This window comes from Salmo trutta, chromosome 33 (assembly GCF_901001165.1).
Source record: "Salmo trutta chromosome 33, fSalTru1.1, whole genome shotgun sequence".
Taxonomy (NCBI): Eukaryota; Metazoa; Chordata; class Actinopteri; order Salmoniformes; family Salmonidae; genus Salmo; species Salmo trutta.
Window position 1 is genome coordinate 19746642 of NC_042989.1, and position 15269 is coordinate 19761910.

Genomic DNA, 15269 nt, shown 5'->3' on the forward strand with positions numbered 1-15269 from the left:
GCACACTTCAGTTACTTAAATTTGCCTGATATTTGCTTAATTAGCATGATGTCAGAAATAAGTTATTTTAGAGTAGATTACTTATTTTAAACTCATGTTGCTTGCACTCATTAGTATTTTGAAACAAAACTTTATAACTAAATAAAATATATAATAGTTATTTCATAACTGATTAAAATATTTGTTTTTCTAGTCTTAGTTTTAAAAAAGGGTATAAAGAAAAGTAGATATAGTCTAATATACTTTGGGACTTTATGGTGAGGATATAAAATGGCATTAAAATCATTAAAATTAGAAAACCCCAAATGCTTCAGCAGAATTTTGAAATTCAGACAGAAAATATTAGTCATTGCGGGGTAGAGGAGTTGCAAGATGGATTGTGCATTACCACCTGACAGCCAAAGTAGCGACAGGCAAGATAATTTTCTCTGGGTATGCACAAGTCATTTTTTGTGTGTATTACATTCCGAACCTATCATGACATGTGTGAAAATTACCACATTAAAACATATGCTGCAGCCCTTTAAACCCCAACCAACCTTTCACAAGAGATGTGCAGATGCAAATTGCACTCCAACTTGCATAAATGCTGAAAGAATGTAAGCAATAATCTCACTCCTACTCATCCCTGTGCTAACCACAAGCTTTCCTAGGAAAGAAATTTAAAGCAAGTTTCACAGGAGAGACCATGAAAAGCATGAGTGGCTGCTCTCAGTTTTAGGAATGTGGTTGCCTGGTTGGCAGGCGTCTTTAACCAGTCTATCAGCAAAAGTATTCTAATGTACTGTAATGTTCAAAGTTTCCAGGTGGGAGAGAGGCAATAATCATGGTGTGCTACTGTAGCTCAGCAAAGAGGCCCTTCTATCTCAGAGACCTCATATGAACTGAGCTTTGCACCAGAGTGAGATTTCCTTCACTCAGTCCCCACGAGAAGCTGCAGCAACAGTGAACAAAGACTGGGCTGAAACATGTAGAATTTGTATATTTCTAGATGCAGGCTTGCTGAACTGGTCTCACCCAACTCTGCTTCTGCTACTAATGAAACTGGTTCACCACCCAGTCAGAGGGTGAGTGAAGCATAAACTGTGGAGGCATGTGTCAGCTAGCTCAGCTGGCAGGGTGAAATTGAGCGGGAATGGGGGCGGCCAGTGGTCCTGCAGCAGGACTTGAGGAGGGCAGATAAGAGGTCCACGGAGAGGACATTCCAATCCCGGGACACTCCGCTGTGCAATGCACTGTTCCAACATTGTAATTTGGACTAAAAATATTGCACTTTTCTCCTTCCTTTTTTTCTAAATACTGTGGGTTCTTTTTTCCAATCCTGTGGCTCACCAATATGGTCCGTTCTTCCTATCAAAGCATGCATGTGCTGGACCTCTCATTAACTTTGTGTCAATTTAAGAATATTCTGATCTGGCATGCCATGACAACATTGTAATGCTTTATGAGCCAATTTAACAGGTTGCTGGCTGCTCACACTCAAAAACACAAGATGTCATATTAGAGTTACTTACTCTAGTCCTTACGAAAGCCACGCGTGTCTGCTGTCCCCCCATGCTGCTATCTCCAAAGTCCTTTATGGGAAGACGTATCTTGCCCTGACAAAGACAAAAGTATTCTACTTTATAATTAAGTTTGGCATTCAGACATACAGTAACCTACAGTAAGTACTACTATAGAAAATTATGTACAGTATTTTGATCATTTGCAGTGTTTTGATGGATCTGACACTTGGGAGCTTACTACTTGTACTTATCACACACTATGTTTACAGCATGAGTCAAAACTTACGCCATACCTTCATGATCCAATTACAATGATTTCAGAGGACAGCCATGGTCTGACAAGTTCTAACCAATGGAGGTCAAATAACTAATGTGAGCTGAGCTGCAAAAAGCGAAACTAGAACTGTTCAGTGGTTGTGTTTGAAAACCATGATAAAAATTATATTTTGTTTAATTGACATCTGTTTATTTTTTGTTGTTGTTGAAATAGTTGAGAAAAACAGTAACTTGTAAAGCAAGGTAATTGGTAAATAATATAACAATCTATATGAGAAGTTTTGTTAGCCTATAGGGCTTTAGGGAGGGAGGCATAGACCTACAGAAATGAGGCGGCAGTATGACACAGCACATACTAGTCAAAGGTCCAATAAGAAATCCTCAGTGGTGGCCTATCTTAAATACAACTTTTGATGTTTTGTTGCAACTTCCACAAATGCTTTAAAGCATGAGAGGTGACCCGGGCTTTGTAATCCAAGCCTTGCAATCTATTATTAATATACCGCAATGTTACCCTCAGGAATTTCATGTTTGTGGGTGTCCTACCCCAAAACTCTATTGAAGAGACCTAAACCTTGTCATTACAATTCCAATGATAATGACAGCTTCGAAATGCTCAGGGTTATTTCAGTTCTCTACTCCCTGTCATAGCAATTAGCTTTAAATTTAGTCCCCAAACTCTGCGCATGATGCCAGTGCAAAAAGATATATTCTTAAATTTACAGTAACTACACCCTGAGATTTTATGATTTACTTTTTTGTTCAATGTTTGGTTAAATATTGTTCCTTGGGCACCCTCCAGTTTCTCCAGAAAGCAGAATTTGGAAGCCAGTTCAGCAATGTGGGCTTTGGATTCAAATGACTAACTTTACATTGTTTATTTCAGTTGGTTGAGGTTCTCAAAATCTGCAAAGTCAACTGCAATTTGTTGAATTTTTGTGGATTCTCTGCAATTTATGTAATCCAACAAAACAGCTGTGTGATCCTGATGGCTGTGTAACCTGTCAGAGGTCCAAGGTTCTTCCCAGGACACACAGAACAAAATTCCTCTCAGAGGGGGTGCAAATGTCATTCCATACCAGGGGGTGCACCTCATTCCACATAGACATATGAACAGATCCTTGTGTCATTCGGAAAGTATTCAAACCCCTTGACTTTTTCCACATTTTGTGGAATACCCCATAATGACAAAGCAAAAACAGGTTTAGAAAATGTTGCACATGTATAAAAAAAAAAAACAACTGAAATATTACATTTACATAAGTATTCAGACATTTTACTCACTACTTTATTGAAGCATCTTTGGAAGCAATTACAGTCTTCTTGGATATGATGCTACAAGCTTGGCACACCTGTATTTGGGGAGTTTCTCCCATTCTTATCTGCAGATCCTCTCAAGCTCTGTTAGGTTGGATGGGGAGAGTCACTGCACAGCTATTTTCAGGTCTCTTCAGAGATGTTCGATCGGGTTCAAGTCCGGGCTCTGGCTTGGCCACTCAAGGACATTCAGAGACTTGCCCCGAAGCCACTCCTGCATTGTCTTGGCTGTGTGCTTGGTCGTTGTCCTATTGGAAGGTGAACTTTCGCCCCAGTCCAAGGTCCTGAGCACTATGGAGCAGGTTTTCATTAAGGATCTCTCTGCACTTTGCTCCGTTCATCTTTCCCTCGATCCTGACTTGTCTCCCAGTTCCTGCCGCTGAAAAACATCCCAACAGCATGATGCTGCCACCACCATGCTTCACCATAGGGATGGGGCCAGGTTTCCTCCAGACGTGACGCCTGGCATTCAGGTCAAAGAGTTCAATCTTGGTTTCATCAGACCAGAGAATCTTGTTTCTCATGGTTTGAGTCCTTTAGGTGCATTTTGGCAAACTCCTAGCGGGCTATCATTTGCCTTTTACTGAGGAGTGGCTTCCATCTAGCCACTCTACTATAAAGGCCTGATTGGTGGTGTGCTGCAGAGATGGTTGTCCTTCTGGAAGATTCTTCCATCTCCACAGAGGAACTCTGGAGCTCTGTCAGCGTTACCATCGGGTTCTTGGTCATCTCCCTGACCAAGGCCCTTCTCCCACCAAGAGCCTTGGTGGTTCCAAACTGTGGCATTGTGCTGTGTGACCAAACTGCACATTTTAGAGTGGCCTTTTATTATCCCCCGCACAAGATGCACCTGTGTAATGATCATGCTGTTTAATCAGCTTCTTGATATGCCAAACCTGTCAGGTGGATGGATTATCTTGACTAAGGAGAAATGCTCACAAACAGGTAAGTAAACAGGGAAGTAAAGATCTGGGATCTTTTATTTCAGCTTATGAAACATGGGACAAAAACATTACATGTTGAGTTTATACTTTTTTTCAGTGTATATTATGTTATTCTATGGTGTGTAACCTAGCCCTTAATTATGACTCTCAGATCCATTAGATTACACATAAGTCATAGGGTTAGGGTTTCCATATTTCCGTGCTTGTTCACGGAAAACAGACAGAAGACAGAGTGGACCACCTGTGCTAATTAACTATCTGCTTCTCCAAACATCTGTGTGTAAACGGAAGACAGATGCCACAAAAATACAGTTGGCTCCAACTGTGTTTAAACCAGTTAAAACAGTGTGTATTTTACATTTGTGAAATTACTTTGATGTGATATGAAATTAGAGGAATTTATGTTTCTAGATCCATAGCGCAATTGAGAATCAATTCGCTATTAGATGGAGAATTTGGCTGTTTTGGCTTCCAGAACCAATTCGCCTTTAAACGGAACAAGGCCCTTGGACTATAAGGAGTATCGTTAGGCTCCCTTTAGTTAGTCCATTGTAGAGCTCGCCAGTTTGTAGTCCTCAAAAACAGAAATTAGTTACCTCTGGTTGGTTCAGCCATTCCTATGCAGAAAATGAGTAGGGAAAGATAGGGCTTTGGGATAAGCACCAAAAATAAGGTCCGAGGTTAACACAGGTTTAGGAGATCTTACACGTTCTATGTTCTATGAGATAACATCAGTCAGTTAACATGACCTTTGTGAATTATGAAGCCTTCAGGTGATTTAGGCTATGTGCGGCAGGTAGCCTAGTGGTTAGAGCGTTGGACCAAAAGGTTCCAAGATCGAATCCCGGAGCTGACAAGGTAAAAATCTGTCGTTCTGCCCCTGAACAAGGCAGTTAAAACCCACTGTTCCGTCATTGAAAATAAGAATTTGTTCTTAACCGGCTGGCCTAGTTAAATAAAAGTGCGTTTTCTGATTACATAAATGCTTCAAAATTCACAAAAGGTTATGTTAGCTGATCAAGATTATCGCATAGAACAAAAGCATTAGAGCTCCTATCCCTGTGTTTACCACATTACTTCTTTTCAGCATTTATCAAAAAACCTTAAACATTAATAGTGCTCTCTATAGATGGGTTGCCTGACAACGGTACGAAAAAAGCTTCCATGTGGTAGATGGTGCGTTCAAGACAACTAGGAACTCGGGAAAATACGAAGCCAAATCATGCCGTCAGTGATCTTAAAAACTATTTTTCCCAGTCGGAGCTCGTTTTCTTCCCGAGTTCCCAGTTGTCTTGAACGCACTGATTTCGGATATGTTTTAGTGTGATTGCATGCTCAGTCAAATTTAGCTAGAATAGTTGTGTATACTGTGCACATATGACATTACTTGTTTTTTGTTGTTGCATATAACATTACAGACCTGTTGCAGGTGATTTTGACGTAGGCTGTGAGCATGTCCACACACAGCCAGTGCCATATGACAGCGTTTCTATGGTAACAAAGTTGTAAACACGATTTCCCCAGTGCCTTGAAGTGAAGCTAACCTAGTTAGCCTATACGTATCCCATTCATTCTTAACAGTTAAATTGTAGTATTCGAAACAATGCCCAAGAAGAAAGGAAAAAATGGAAAGAAAAGTAAAGGGTAAGACAATTTTTTCTTTGCGTCGTTATCGCTTGAATTGGCTAACGTTAGCCATGTTAGCTACATGTAGCTAGTTTTACGCACTGTTTGTGTAGCTATCTAATTTACTACAATTCTTTGTCCAAATTGTATGTCTAGAAAAGGAAAGAAAGAAGGCAAACACGAGTCAAAAGTCGATAAAGAGTCTGACATTGAGAAGGCAAAGGCCAATGCTGCTCTTTGGGAAGCCAGGCTGGATGTCACTGAACACTCGCGCGTGGAGTACCGTGAAGCTACCCGCAGGTTGGCACGAGCCAATGAAGAGCTCACTAACCAGCAGTATCGTGCAGAGAAAGACACAGTTGACATAATTGCCTTCTTGAAGAGGAAAGATGCTGAGAAAGAAGAAAAGGTTAACTTTTATCCCCAGATATTTATAATATCCATAATTTATTTTCTTTGGGGGGTTTACTAACATTGTATCTTTTTTTTTTTTTTTTTTTACAGATTACAAGGCTAGAGGGACAACTTAAAAGTAAAAAAAAACAAGCCCTTGAAGAAAATGAACAACTGGTAAGTATTTAGTCTTTGTGAAGGAACAAACTTGGGTAGCCTTCCAAGTAAGTCTTCCATCATTTCAAAGAACAGGGAGTGACTAGACAGTTTACAAAAACAGGTCAGAAATGGACCAGGAACATTAGCATGTTTTAGTAAACATGCTGACATCCCTGCCCAGCATTGTAGTCTATCTAAATCATATTCGTTGTCCTGCAAGCCTCAAGGGTATACATTGTTTGTCTGATGTCATGTACAGCATCTAAAAAATGTGCTGTGTTGTGTCTGAACAACAGTGTTGTTTTTAATCAGGCAGTCCCTATGCTAATTTATAGAAAAAAGAAAACAAACTAAGAAACAAACCCCTACATTTCCAGCCATATAGTCTAAAATTATGGTATATGGTAATGCCATGCAGCTACAGAAAAAAGCGTAATTAAAATGTGCATGGTCTCGAACATACAAACTAGTTTTGATATACTGTAGCCTAAGTTATCCATCCCTCATGTGTCATATGGATTGTTTGTGGTGGTGTGCAACTTTATTTACGTGTTAATTTTGACAGTTGATCTCCACAGACAAAAATACATCACATTGATTGGAGTAAAGATCATAAAAATATCTGTTGCAATGGTTTAACAACAAGGAAATGTGCAGAAATGTGCCGCTTTGGCTAACAGCTGTTTTCCATCTCCATTTCTTACTTCACTGTGGTAAAAATAGGACCCAATAAGCTTTTGAGAAATAAAAGAAGCTCGGTCTGGACCAACTAAAAAAATCCCTATTTTACATGGTACTGTCACATATGCCTATGTAGTACTAATTCTGGAAATACATATTGTTGTGGTTGAGCTAAAGACGTGATTTCAAGACATGCTCCTCAACTCCCTTTGCTCATTGTGAAGTGATAAAATGGTTCATCTTGAAAATTGACTTAGCTAATGGAAACCATTGCATTAAAAGCACTCAAAGAACGTGAGCGCAGTGGCTTTTGTCTCAAAGTAGTCTGACATGTGACTCTGAATGTTGGAAAAAGCAAACAACTACACTGAGTGTACAAGACATTAAGGACACCTGCTATTTCCATGACAAGGACTGACCAGGTGATTCCAGGTGAAATCTATGATCCCTTAATTATGTCACTTTTTAAATCCACTTCAATCAGTGTAGGTGAATGGGGTAGACAGCTTAAAGAAGGATTTTTAAGCCCTGAGACAATTGAAACATGGACTGTGTATGTGTGCCATTCGTAGGGTGATTTAAGTGCCTTTGAACGGGATTTTGTAGGAGGTGCCGGGCGCAACAGTTTGTGTCAAGGACTGCAATGCTGCTGGGTTTCTCATGCTCATCAGTTTCCCATGTGTATCAAGAGTAGTCCACCACCCAAAGGACATCCAGACAACTTGTCGCAACTGTGGGAAGGAAGCATTGGAGTCAACATGGACCAGCATCCATGTGGAATGCTTTCAACACCTTGTAGAGTCCATGCCCTGACAAATTGAAGCTGTTCTGAGGGCAAAAGGGGGGGTGCAACGTCAATATTAGAAAGGTGTTCTTAATGTTTTGTACACTCAGTGTATATCATCAAGAGTTTCACTGGATCAGTGCCATATTTTCATTGCAATTTAAACACTGCATTAGGCAAAGAAAAGACAGATGCATCCATAAGCAAAACTTATGCACAAATCTGGCCATTTGATGATGGAATGGGAGCTTTCTAAAGAAAGCTATTGATAATTTAATTTATCCCTGTCGTAATTTTATAGAATGGCATTTATAGAGTTATCTAAAGAATATCAATTCGGCATAACATTATAATCAAATGGTTGGTAACCTATAATTATGTCATTATATACATGATTGTGGGTGCATGTTTTGCTTGCCTTCAATAACTTCAATAACTTGGGTTGCAAAGGCCATACTTCATCTGAACTTTTTGATTTTCTTCCCAACTATTATAAGTGGTTGTTTTCCTCCTATTCCTGGAAGCTATGGTAATTTTTTTCAGAAAATCTGAATCGGTTCTATTTCTGAAATGGCAAATGCCATGTTACGTACAAATATGAAGTGGATACACACTTAGATGGTGTACATTCTCAAAATGTTCATTGTATACGTAGCTAATAATATTGGTGTATACACTATTTACACCTGCTGTATAAAGTTACATTATTTTCTATGTCTCCAAAATCCAATATGTAACTACAGTTGAAGTCAGAAGTTTACATACACTTACGTTGGAGTCATTAAAACTTGTTTTTCAACCACTGCACAAACTTCTTGTTAACAAACTATAGTTTTGGCAAGTCGGTTAGGACATCTACTTTGTGCATGACACAAGTAATTTTTCCAACAATTACAGACAGATTATTTCACTCATAATTCACTATATCACAATTCCAGTGGGTCAGAAGTTTACATACACAAAGTTGAATGTGCTTTTAAACAGCTTGGAAAATTCCCGAAAATGATGTCATGGCTTTAGAAGCTTCTGATAGGCTAATTGACATAATTTGAGTCAATTGGAGGTGTACCTGTGGATGTATTTCAAGGCCTACCTTCAAACTCAGTGCCTCTTTGCTTGACATCACAGGAAAATCAAAAGAAATCAGCCAAGACCTCAGAAAAAGAATTGTAGACCTCCACAAGTCTGGCTCATCCTTGGGAGCAATTTCCAAACACCTGAAGGTACCACGTTCATCTGTACAAACAATAGTACGCAAGTATAAACACCATGGGACCACGCAGCCGTCATACCGCTCAGGAAGGAGACACGTTCTGTCTCCTAGAGATGAACGTACTTTTGTGTGAAAAGTGCAAATCAATCCCAGAACAACAGCAAAGGACCTTGTGAAGAGGCTGGAGGAAACAGGTAGAAAAGTATCTATATCCACAGTAAAACGAGTCCTATATCAACATAACCTGAAAAGCCGCTCAGCAAGGAAGAAGCCACTGCTCCAAAACCGCCATAAAAAAGCCAGACTGGTTTGCAACTGCACATGGGGACAAAGATTGTACTTTTTGGAGAAATGTCCTCTGGTCTGATGAAACAAAAATAGAACTGTTTGGCCATAATGACCATCATTATGTTTGGAGGAAAAAGGGGGAGGCTTGCAAGCCAAAGAACACCATCCCAACCGTGAAGCACGGGGGTGACAGCATCATGTTGTGGGGGTGCTTTGCTGCAGGAGGGACTGGTGCACTTCCCAAAATAGATGGCTCATGAGGTAGGAAAATTATGTGGATATATTGAAGCAACATCTCAAGACATCAGTCAGGAAGTTAAAGCTTGGTCGCAAATGGGTCTTCCAAATGGACAATGACCCCAAGCATACTTCCAAAGTTGTGGCAAAATGGCTTAAGGACAACAAAGTCAAGGTATTGGAGTGGCCATCACAAAGCCCTGACCTTAGTCCTATAGAAAATTTGTGGGCAGAAATGAAAAAGCATGTGCGAGCAAGTAGACCTACAAACCTGACTCAGTTACACCAGCTCTGTCATGGAGGAATGGGCCAAAATTCACCCAATTTATTGTGGGAAGCTTGTGGGAAGCTTGATGAAGGCTACCCGAAACGTTTGACCCAAGTTAAACAATTTAAAGGCAATGCTACCAAATACTAATTGAGTGTATGTAAACTTCTGACCCACTGGGAATGTGATGAAGGAAATAAAAGCTGAAATAAATCATTCTCTCTACTATTATTCTGACATTTCACATTCTTAAAATAAAGTGGTGATCCTAACTGACCTAAGACAGGGAATTTTTACTAGGATTAAATGTCAGGAATTGTGAAAAACGGAGTTTAACTGTATTTGGCGTATGTAAACTTCCGACTTCAACTGTATATGATTGGTTGTTGCAGGTTGCAGAATACACTCTTAAAATCAATGAGCTGGAGGAGAAGTTTGAGAAGAGATCCAATGAGTTCAGGATGATCCAGGGTGAACTGAAGACTATCAAGGAGTTTCGGAAAAAGAAAGCCCAGATGGAGCAGGAGCTCAATAGTGTGAGAACAACATAGGCAGAAATCTTGCTTGACACCCTGAAGTGCCACTCTTGATTGTGTAGGAGTTCACAGTTCTATCAATGATCATCAACTCTCTACTTTCTAGATTAAAGAAAGCATGTACATTGCAGACAGAGAGCACAAGGAAAGCCTAGCTAGAATGGAGCACAAATTCTTCAGTGAAAAGGTATGATGATAGCTTCAAATTGACACATTATTTTGTACATGCACTTACAGTTCCAAGGAGGTGTTGCCAGTGCTAAATAAACTTGGGGAAAACTAGGATTGCGCTAATAAAAAAGCATTGGATTAAATGGGTAAAGATGTTCAGGTGTAAAAGGCCTAACTGAGCAATAGAGAGGCGGGAGAGAAACAGCGAGTACTGTGTTCCCTTGCAGGTTCGCCTAGAGAAAGAGGCCGAGCAGAGGATCGCCCAGCTGGCTGAGAGGGCCCACAATGAAGCCATAGTGTGAGTGTCTCCGCTGACCAATTACATGCTAATTTTATTCTTCAAACTGCACCTTCAGGTCAAGGAAAAAAAGAGGCAAAATCCATCATTTGTGAGGGAAAACAAGGTTATTGTCTTGACCACACCAGTTTGTCTTCTTCAAGATAGTAGTGTATATCACCTAAGCCAATGATGACATCCCCAGCAGTTCCAGAATGCCTTGCAGGATGGGTGTTCTGGTTTGGAACAGAGTGTGGGGAAGACCTCTGTGCTATATAAACTCAGCAAAAAAAGAAACATCCCTTTTTCAGAACCCTGTCTTTCAAAGATAATCATTGTAAAGGGTTTAAACACTGTTTTCCATGCTTGTTCAATGTACCATAAACAACTAATGAACATGCACCTGTGGAACGGTCATTAAGACACTAACAGCTTACAGACAGTTGGCAATTAAGGTCACTGTTATGAAAACTTAGGACACTAAAGAAGCCTTTCTACTGACTCTGAAAAACACCAAAGGAAAGATGCCCAGTGTCCCTGCTCGTCTGCGTGAACAGGCCTTAAGCATGCTGCAATGAGGCATGAGGACTGCAATAAATTGCAATGTCCGTACTGTGAGACGTCTAAGACAGTGCTACAGGGAGACAGGACGGACAGCTGATTGTCCTCACAGTGGCACACCACATGTAAAAACACCTGCACAGGATCGGTACATCCGAACATCACACCTGCGGGACAGGTACAGGATGGCAACAACAACTGCCCGAGTTACACCAGGAATGCACAATCCCTCCATCAGTGCTCAGACTGTCCGCAATAGGCAGAGAGAGGCTGGACTGAGGGCTTGCAGGCCTGTTGTAAGGCAGGGCCTCACCAGACATCACCGGCAACAACATTGCCTATGGGAACAAACCCACCGTCGCTGGACCAGACAGGACTGGCAAAAAGTGCTCTTCACTGACGAGTCGCGGTTTTATCTCACCAGGGGTGATGGTCGGATTCGCGTTTATCGTCGAAGATATGAGCGTTACACCGAAGCCTGTACTCTGGAGCGGGATCGATTTGGAGGTGGAGGGTCTGTCATGGTCTGAGGCGGTGTGTCACAGCATCATCAGACTGAGCTTGTTGTCATTGCAGGCAATCTCAACGCTGTGCGTTACAGGGAAGACATCCTCCTCCCTCATTTGGTACACTTCCTGCAGGCTCATCCTAACATGACCCTCCAGCATGACAATGCCACCAGCCATACTGCTCGTTCTGTGCATGATTTCCTGCAAGACAGGAATGTCAGTGTTCTGCTATGGCCAGCGAAGAGCCCAGATCTCAATCCCATTGAGCACATTTGGGACCTGTTGGATCGGAGGGTGAGGGCTAGGGCCATTCCACCCAGAAATGTCCGGGAACTTGCAGGTGCCTTGGTGGAAGAGTGGGGTAACATCTCACAGCAAGAACTGGCAAATCTAGTGCAATCCATGAGGAGGAGATGCACTGCAGTACTTAATGCAGCTGGTGGCCACACCAGATACTGACTGTTACTTTTGATTTTGACCCCCCCTTTGTTCAGGGACACATTATTCCATTTCTGTTAGTCACATGTCTGTGGAACTTGTTGAGTTTATGTCTCAGTTGTTGAATCTTGTTATGTTCATACAAATATTTACACGTTAAGTTTGCTGAAAATAAACACAGTTGACAGTGAGAGGATGTTTCTTTTTTTGTTGAGTTTAGTTCTAAAGCCATATGAGGACAGACTAGGGATATACCTTGAATTAGGTGTTCTTTTGTGGTCTATAAACTCTTTTCAACATTGACACTGAATGTGGCATTTATCATCGATTACATTGCCAATTGTAGACCTAAATCTTGGCCATGTATAAAGTTGAAATGCACGTAACCTGTGTTTTCAGACAGAGCTGACATTGACCCAGTTTGTCTCAATTTGGTGACTAAGAGAGAGTGACTCAAAGGAAAATTAAAACCAGATCCTTCCCAGCATTATAAGCTTGGAATTTAATGTCACTTATAATTTTCTCTAGTCTACTACATCACCAGACCGCTCCCTATCCCGCCACCAAACCCAATGCACCACCTTTATGTTGTCTAAGTTACTTTAGACTGACAGATAACAGAGGTGGAAGTGCCAGTTATACCTCAGTTTGGCACCTAACATGAAAAACTGTGCATTCCTTGTTTCCTAAACTAACAGTCAGTTGGATGATGCATCACGTTCAGTGTTCAAGGAGAACGTTCGTCTCAGCGAGGCTCTCAGCTGCCATATGAAGGAGGTAGATGACCTGAGGAAGATGACTGTGTCATTGACTGAGGAAAACACCTCCCTGGCACTGCATAAGGTATACTGGTACCATGGCACGTCAAACAGAGCAGTGGGCATTTTCATGCACTGGCAGCGCCTGGACAAAACCAATAAATTGTATTTATTTATGTGGCAGATCTCCAGTGGACATACAGTATTTTAGATGGTATTTCCCCTGTTTTATTTATTTTTGATGACCCCGTGTTTGTTTTGCTTGCGGCCCCTCTTTCCCCTCACCTCCACAGTACGAGCCAGTATCTCGTGGTTGGTAGGTGTGGTGAGTTTCCACTGGCTTCTGGGTTCCAAGTCATTGGCTTCCCCCCAAGCATTTTTTGCACTGTTTCTCTAAGGCAAATAAATACAGTGTACCATAATCTCATCCCTGATTATGTCGATAAAGCAAGGATACTATGAAGTCACCCCAGCTCAGTATTTCTTCCAATCATTCTTCCATTCGGCAATCATTCTTTCATTCTCAATCCTTCTTCCATTTGACAGTTAAGCCCCGCAAAACATAATCCATTTATCAACATGCCATTTAGTGGCTTTAATGAATTACATTACTTTGGAGAATGCCTTATGTATATTTTCATTATAATCTCAACCCAATTTTAAGACTAACCCCTCAATTCTTCCTATATTTTCCACCCTTAGGAGACCAGTGAGCTGATGATGAAGGAGAATGTGTCCCAGGTAAGGGCCCAGAATGAGGAGATAGCAGAGCTTAGGGGGAAGGTGGGGACGTTGGAGCAGGCCCTGGGGCTCATGGTGGGGGAGTTTGAGAGAGACAAGGAGGAGACGCAGAACCGAGCCCTGGTCAGCACCCAGGCCGGCCAGGTGGAGCTGGATAAGCTGCAGAAGCTGCTGGCCATGAGGGAGAAGGAGATGGGGCGAGTGAAGCGTCTGGCACGCAGCATCGTGGAGCAGCGCACAGAGCTGGAGTGCTTCTTTCAGGAGGCTTTGGGCCAGGTGAAGCAAGAGATCCAGGCTAGCCGGTTGCAGTACAGGCAGGAGGCCCTGGAGGCCTACCGCAGGAGGATGAGTGAGGCTCGGTCAGGCAAACAGGAGTACCCCCGCATCCGCACCTTCCACAAAACCCCTCACAGCACCAACAGTGTCTATACCGACCTGGAAGAGGCAGAGAAGTGGTAAGGCCTGCCTGCGGTCTTTACCACCACTTACCGTACATTTCCCCATTGCTATGGTAGAAACCGTTCCTACTTGGAAATCTATTTTTCCACTACACTTGTGTTTCAGGAACAATCTCCAGAGCAACAAGGTTGACATCTCTGAACTCACATGGGAGCAGAAGGAGAAAGTTCTTAGACTGCTGTTTGCCAAAATGAACGGACAGAAAGCAAGGTAACAGCTAGCTACTACATTGTGTGGGTCCTGTGTTGTCTGCCAGCAGACATGCTCATTGTTAGCTTCCCTATTATCTCATTTCTATTTCTACTGCGTTCTGTTTAGAATGATACCATCAAATTGGAATCATTAAACATGAAAACGAAACCCCTAGCACAATAAAGTGTTGAGAACAAAACACAGTGACACCATAAGAAGCATGAGCTGTGCTGCAGTCTGGGAGAGGGCCTTTATTTGTGACTCCTTTTTAATGTCTTAAACAGCTCTTTTCTCAGCAAAAGAGGATACCATAAAACATCAGTTAGGTTTAAACCAATTTTCTTTTCCGTCCAGCGGCTTAAAAAGAATGAAGAAAGAGTCTGGGCACAATAGTAAAAATAGGGCCGGCCACAGAGTCGTGTGCTTGAAAACAAACATCTGGCCACGCAGATTTGCCTTCAGCCTCTTGGCCCCACTTTACGCACACAAGGGGTTTATTTCGTTTTTGAACGCCTGTGGTCAGGGAACCACCGGTAACATGATTTTCAAATTGAGGGCAGGGGATCTGAATGTATAAGGGGGTATTGGAGGACAGAAATGTACATTCATGGCAATGTCAACATTACCCTGGCATCTAGCCTTGCAAACATACATCATTTGGCAACGTAGGGTGAATTTACAGCAACCCAGTAGAGTATGAATCATGACCTGATGTAACCCTTACAGGGCCTTTCTGCAGTCAACAGCTAGAGAGAACAGGTGCCACAGTATGGTAAAACATGCCTTTTTAAAATGTACAGCATTTCAATGCAACTCTGCAACTTATTTAGCAGGAAACTGAGTCAACCTTTGGCGTTGTCTGCGTCCCCAGAGAGGAACCAGAACGACATTGATCCCGGGTAAGACACAAAAAGATTCCTGATTGTGATTTATCAG

General features: G+C 41.7%; 1 protein-coding gene across 3 annotated transcripts in view; it reads left to right on the forward strand.

Annotated features, from left to right (window-relative positions):
* The window catches only part of LOC115172594 (basal body-orientation factor 1), a 37574-nt gene that overhangs the window by 21965 nt on the left and 340 nt on the right, over positions 1–15269 (forward strand). Inside the window, exons 1-10 of one of the 3 annotated variants that reach the window (XM_029730176.1) lie at positions 5555–5686; positions 5825–6077; positions 6173–6238; positions 10084–10227; positions 10334–10414; positions 10626–10696; positions 12882–13026; positions 13644–14137; positions 14247–14351; positions 15164–15232. In XM_029730176.1, coding sequence (XP_029586036.1) covers positions 5646–5686; positions 5825–6077; positions 6173–6238; positions 10084–10227; positions 10334–10414; positions 10626–10696; positions 12882–13026; positions 13644–14137; positions 14247–14351; positions 15164–15232 — 1469 coding nt within the window. In that variant the 5' untranslated portion in view covers positions 5555–5645. Of the gene's footprint in view, positions 1–5554; positions 5687–5824; positions 6078–6172; positions 6239–10083; positions 10228–10333; positions 10415–10625; positions 10697–12881; positions 13027–13643; positions 14138–14246; positions 14352–15163; positions 15233–15269 lie in introns of those variants that run through there. The other 2 variants (XM_029730178.1, XM_029730175.1) reach the window with 2 other exon arrangements.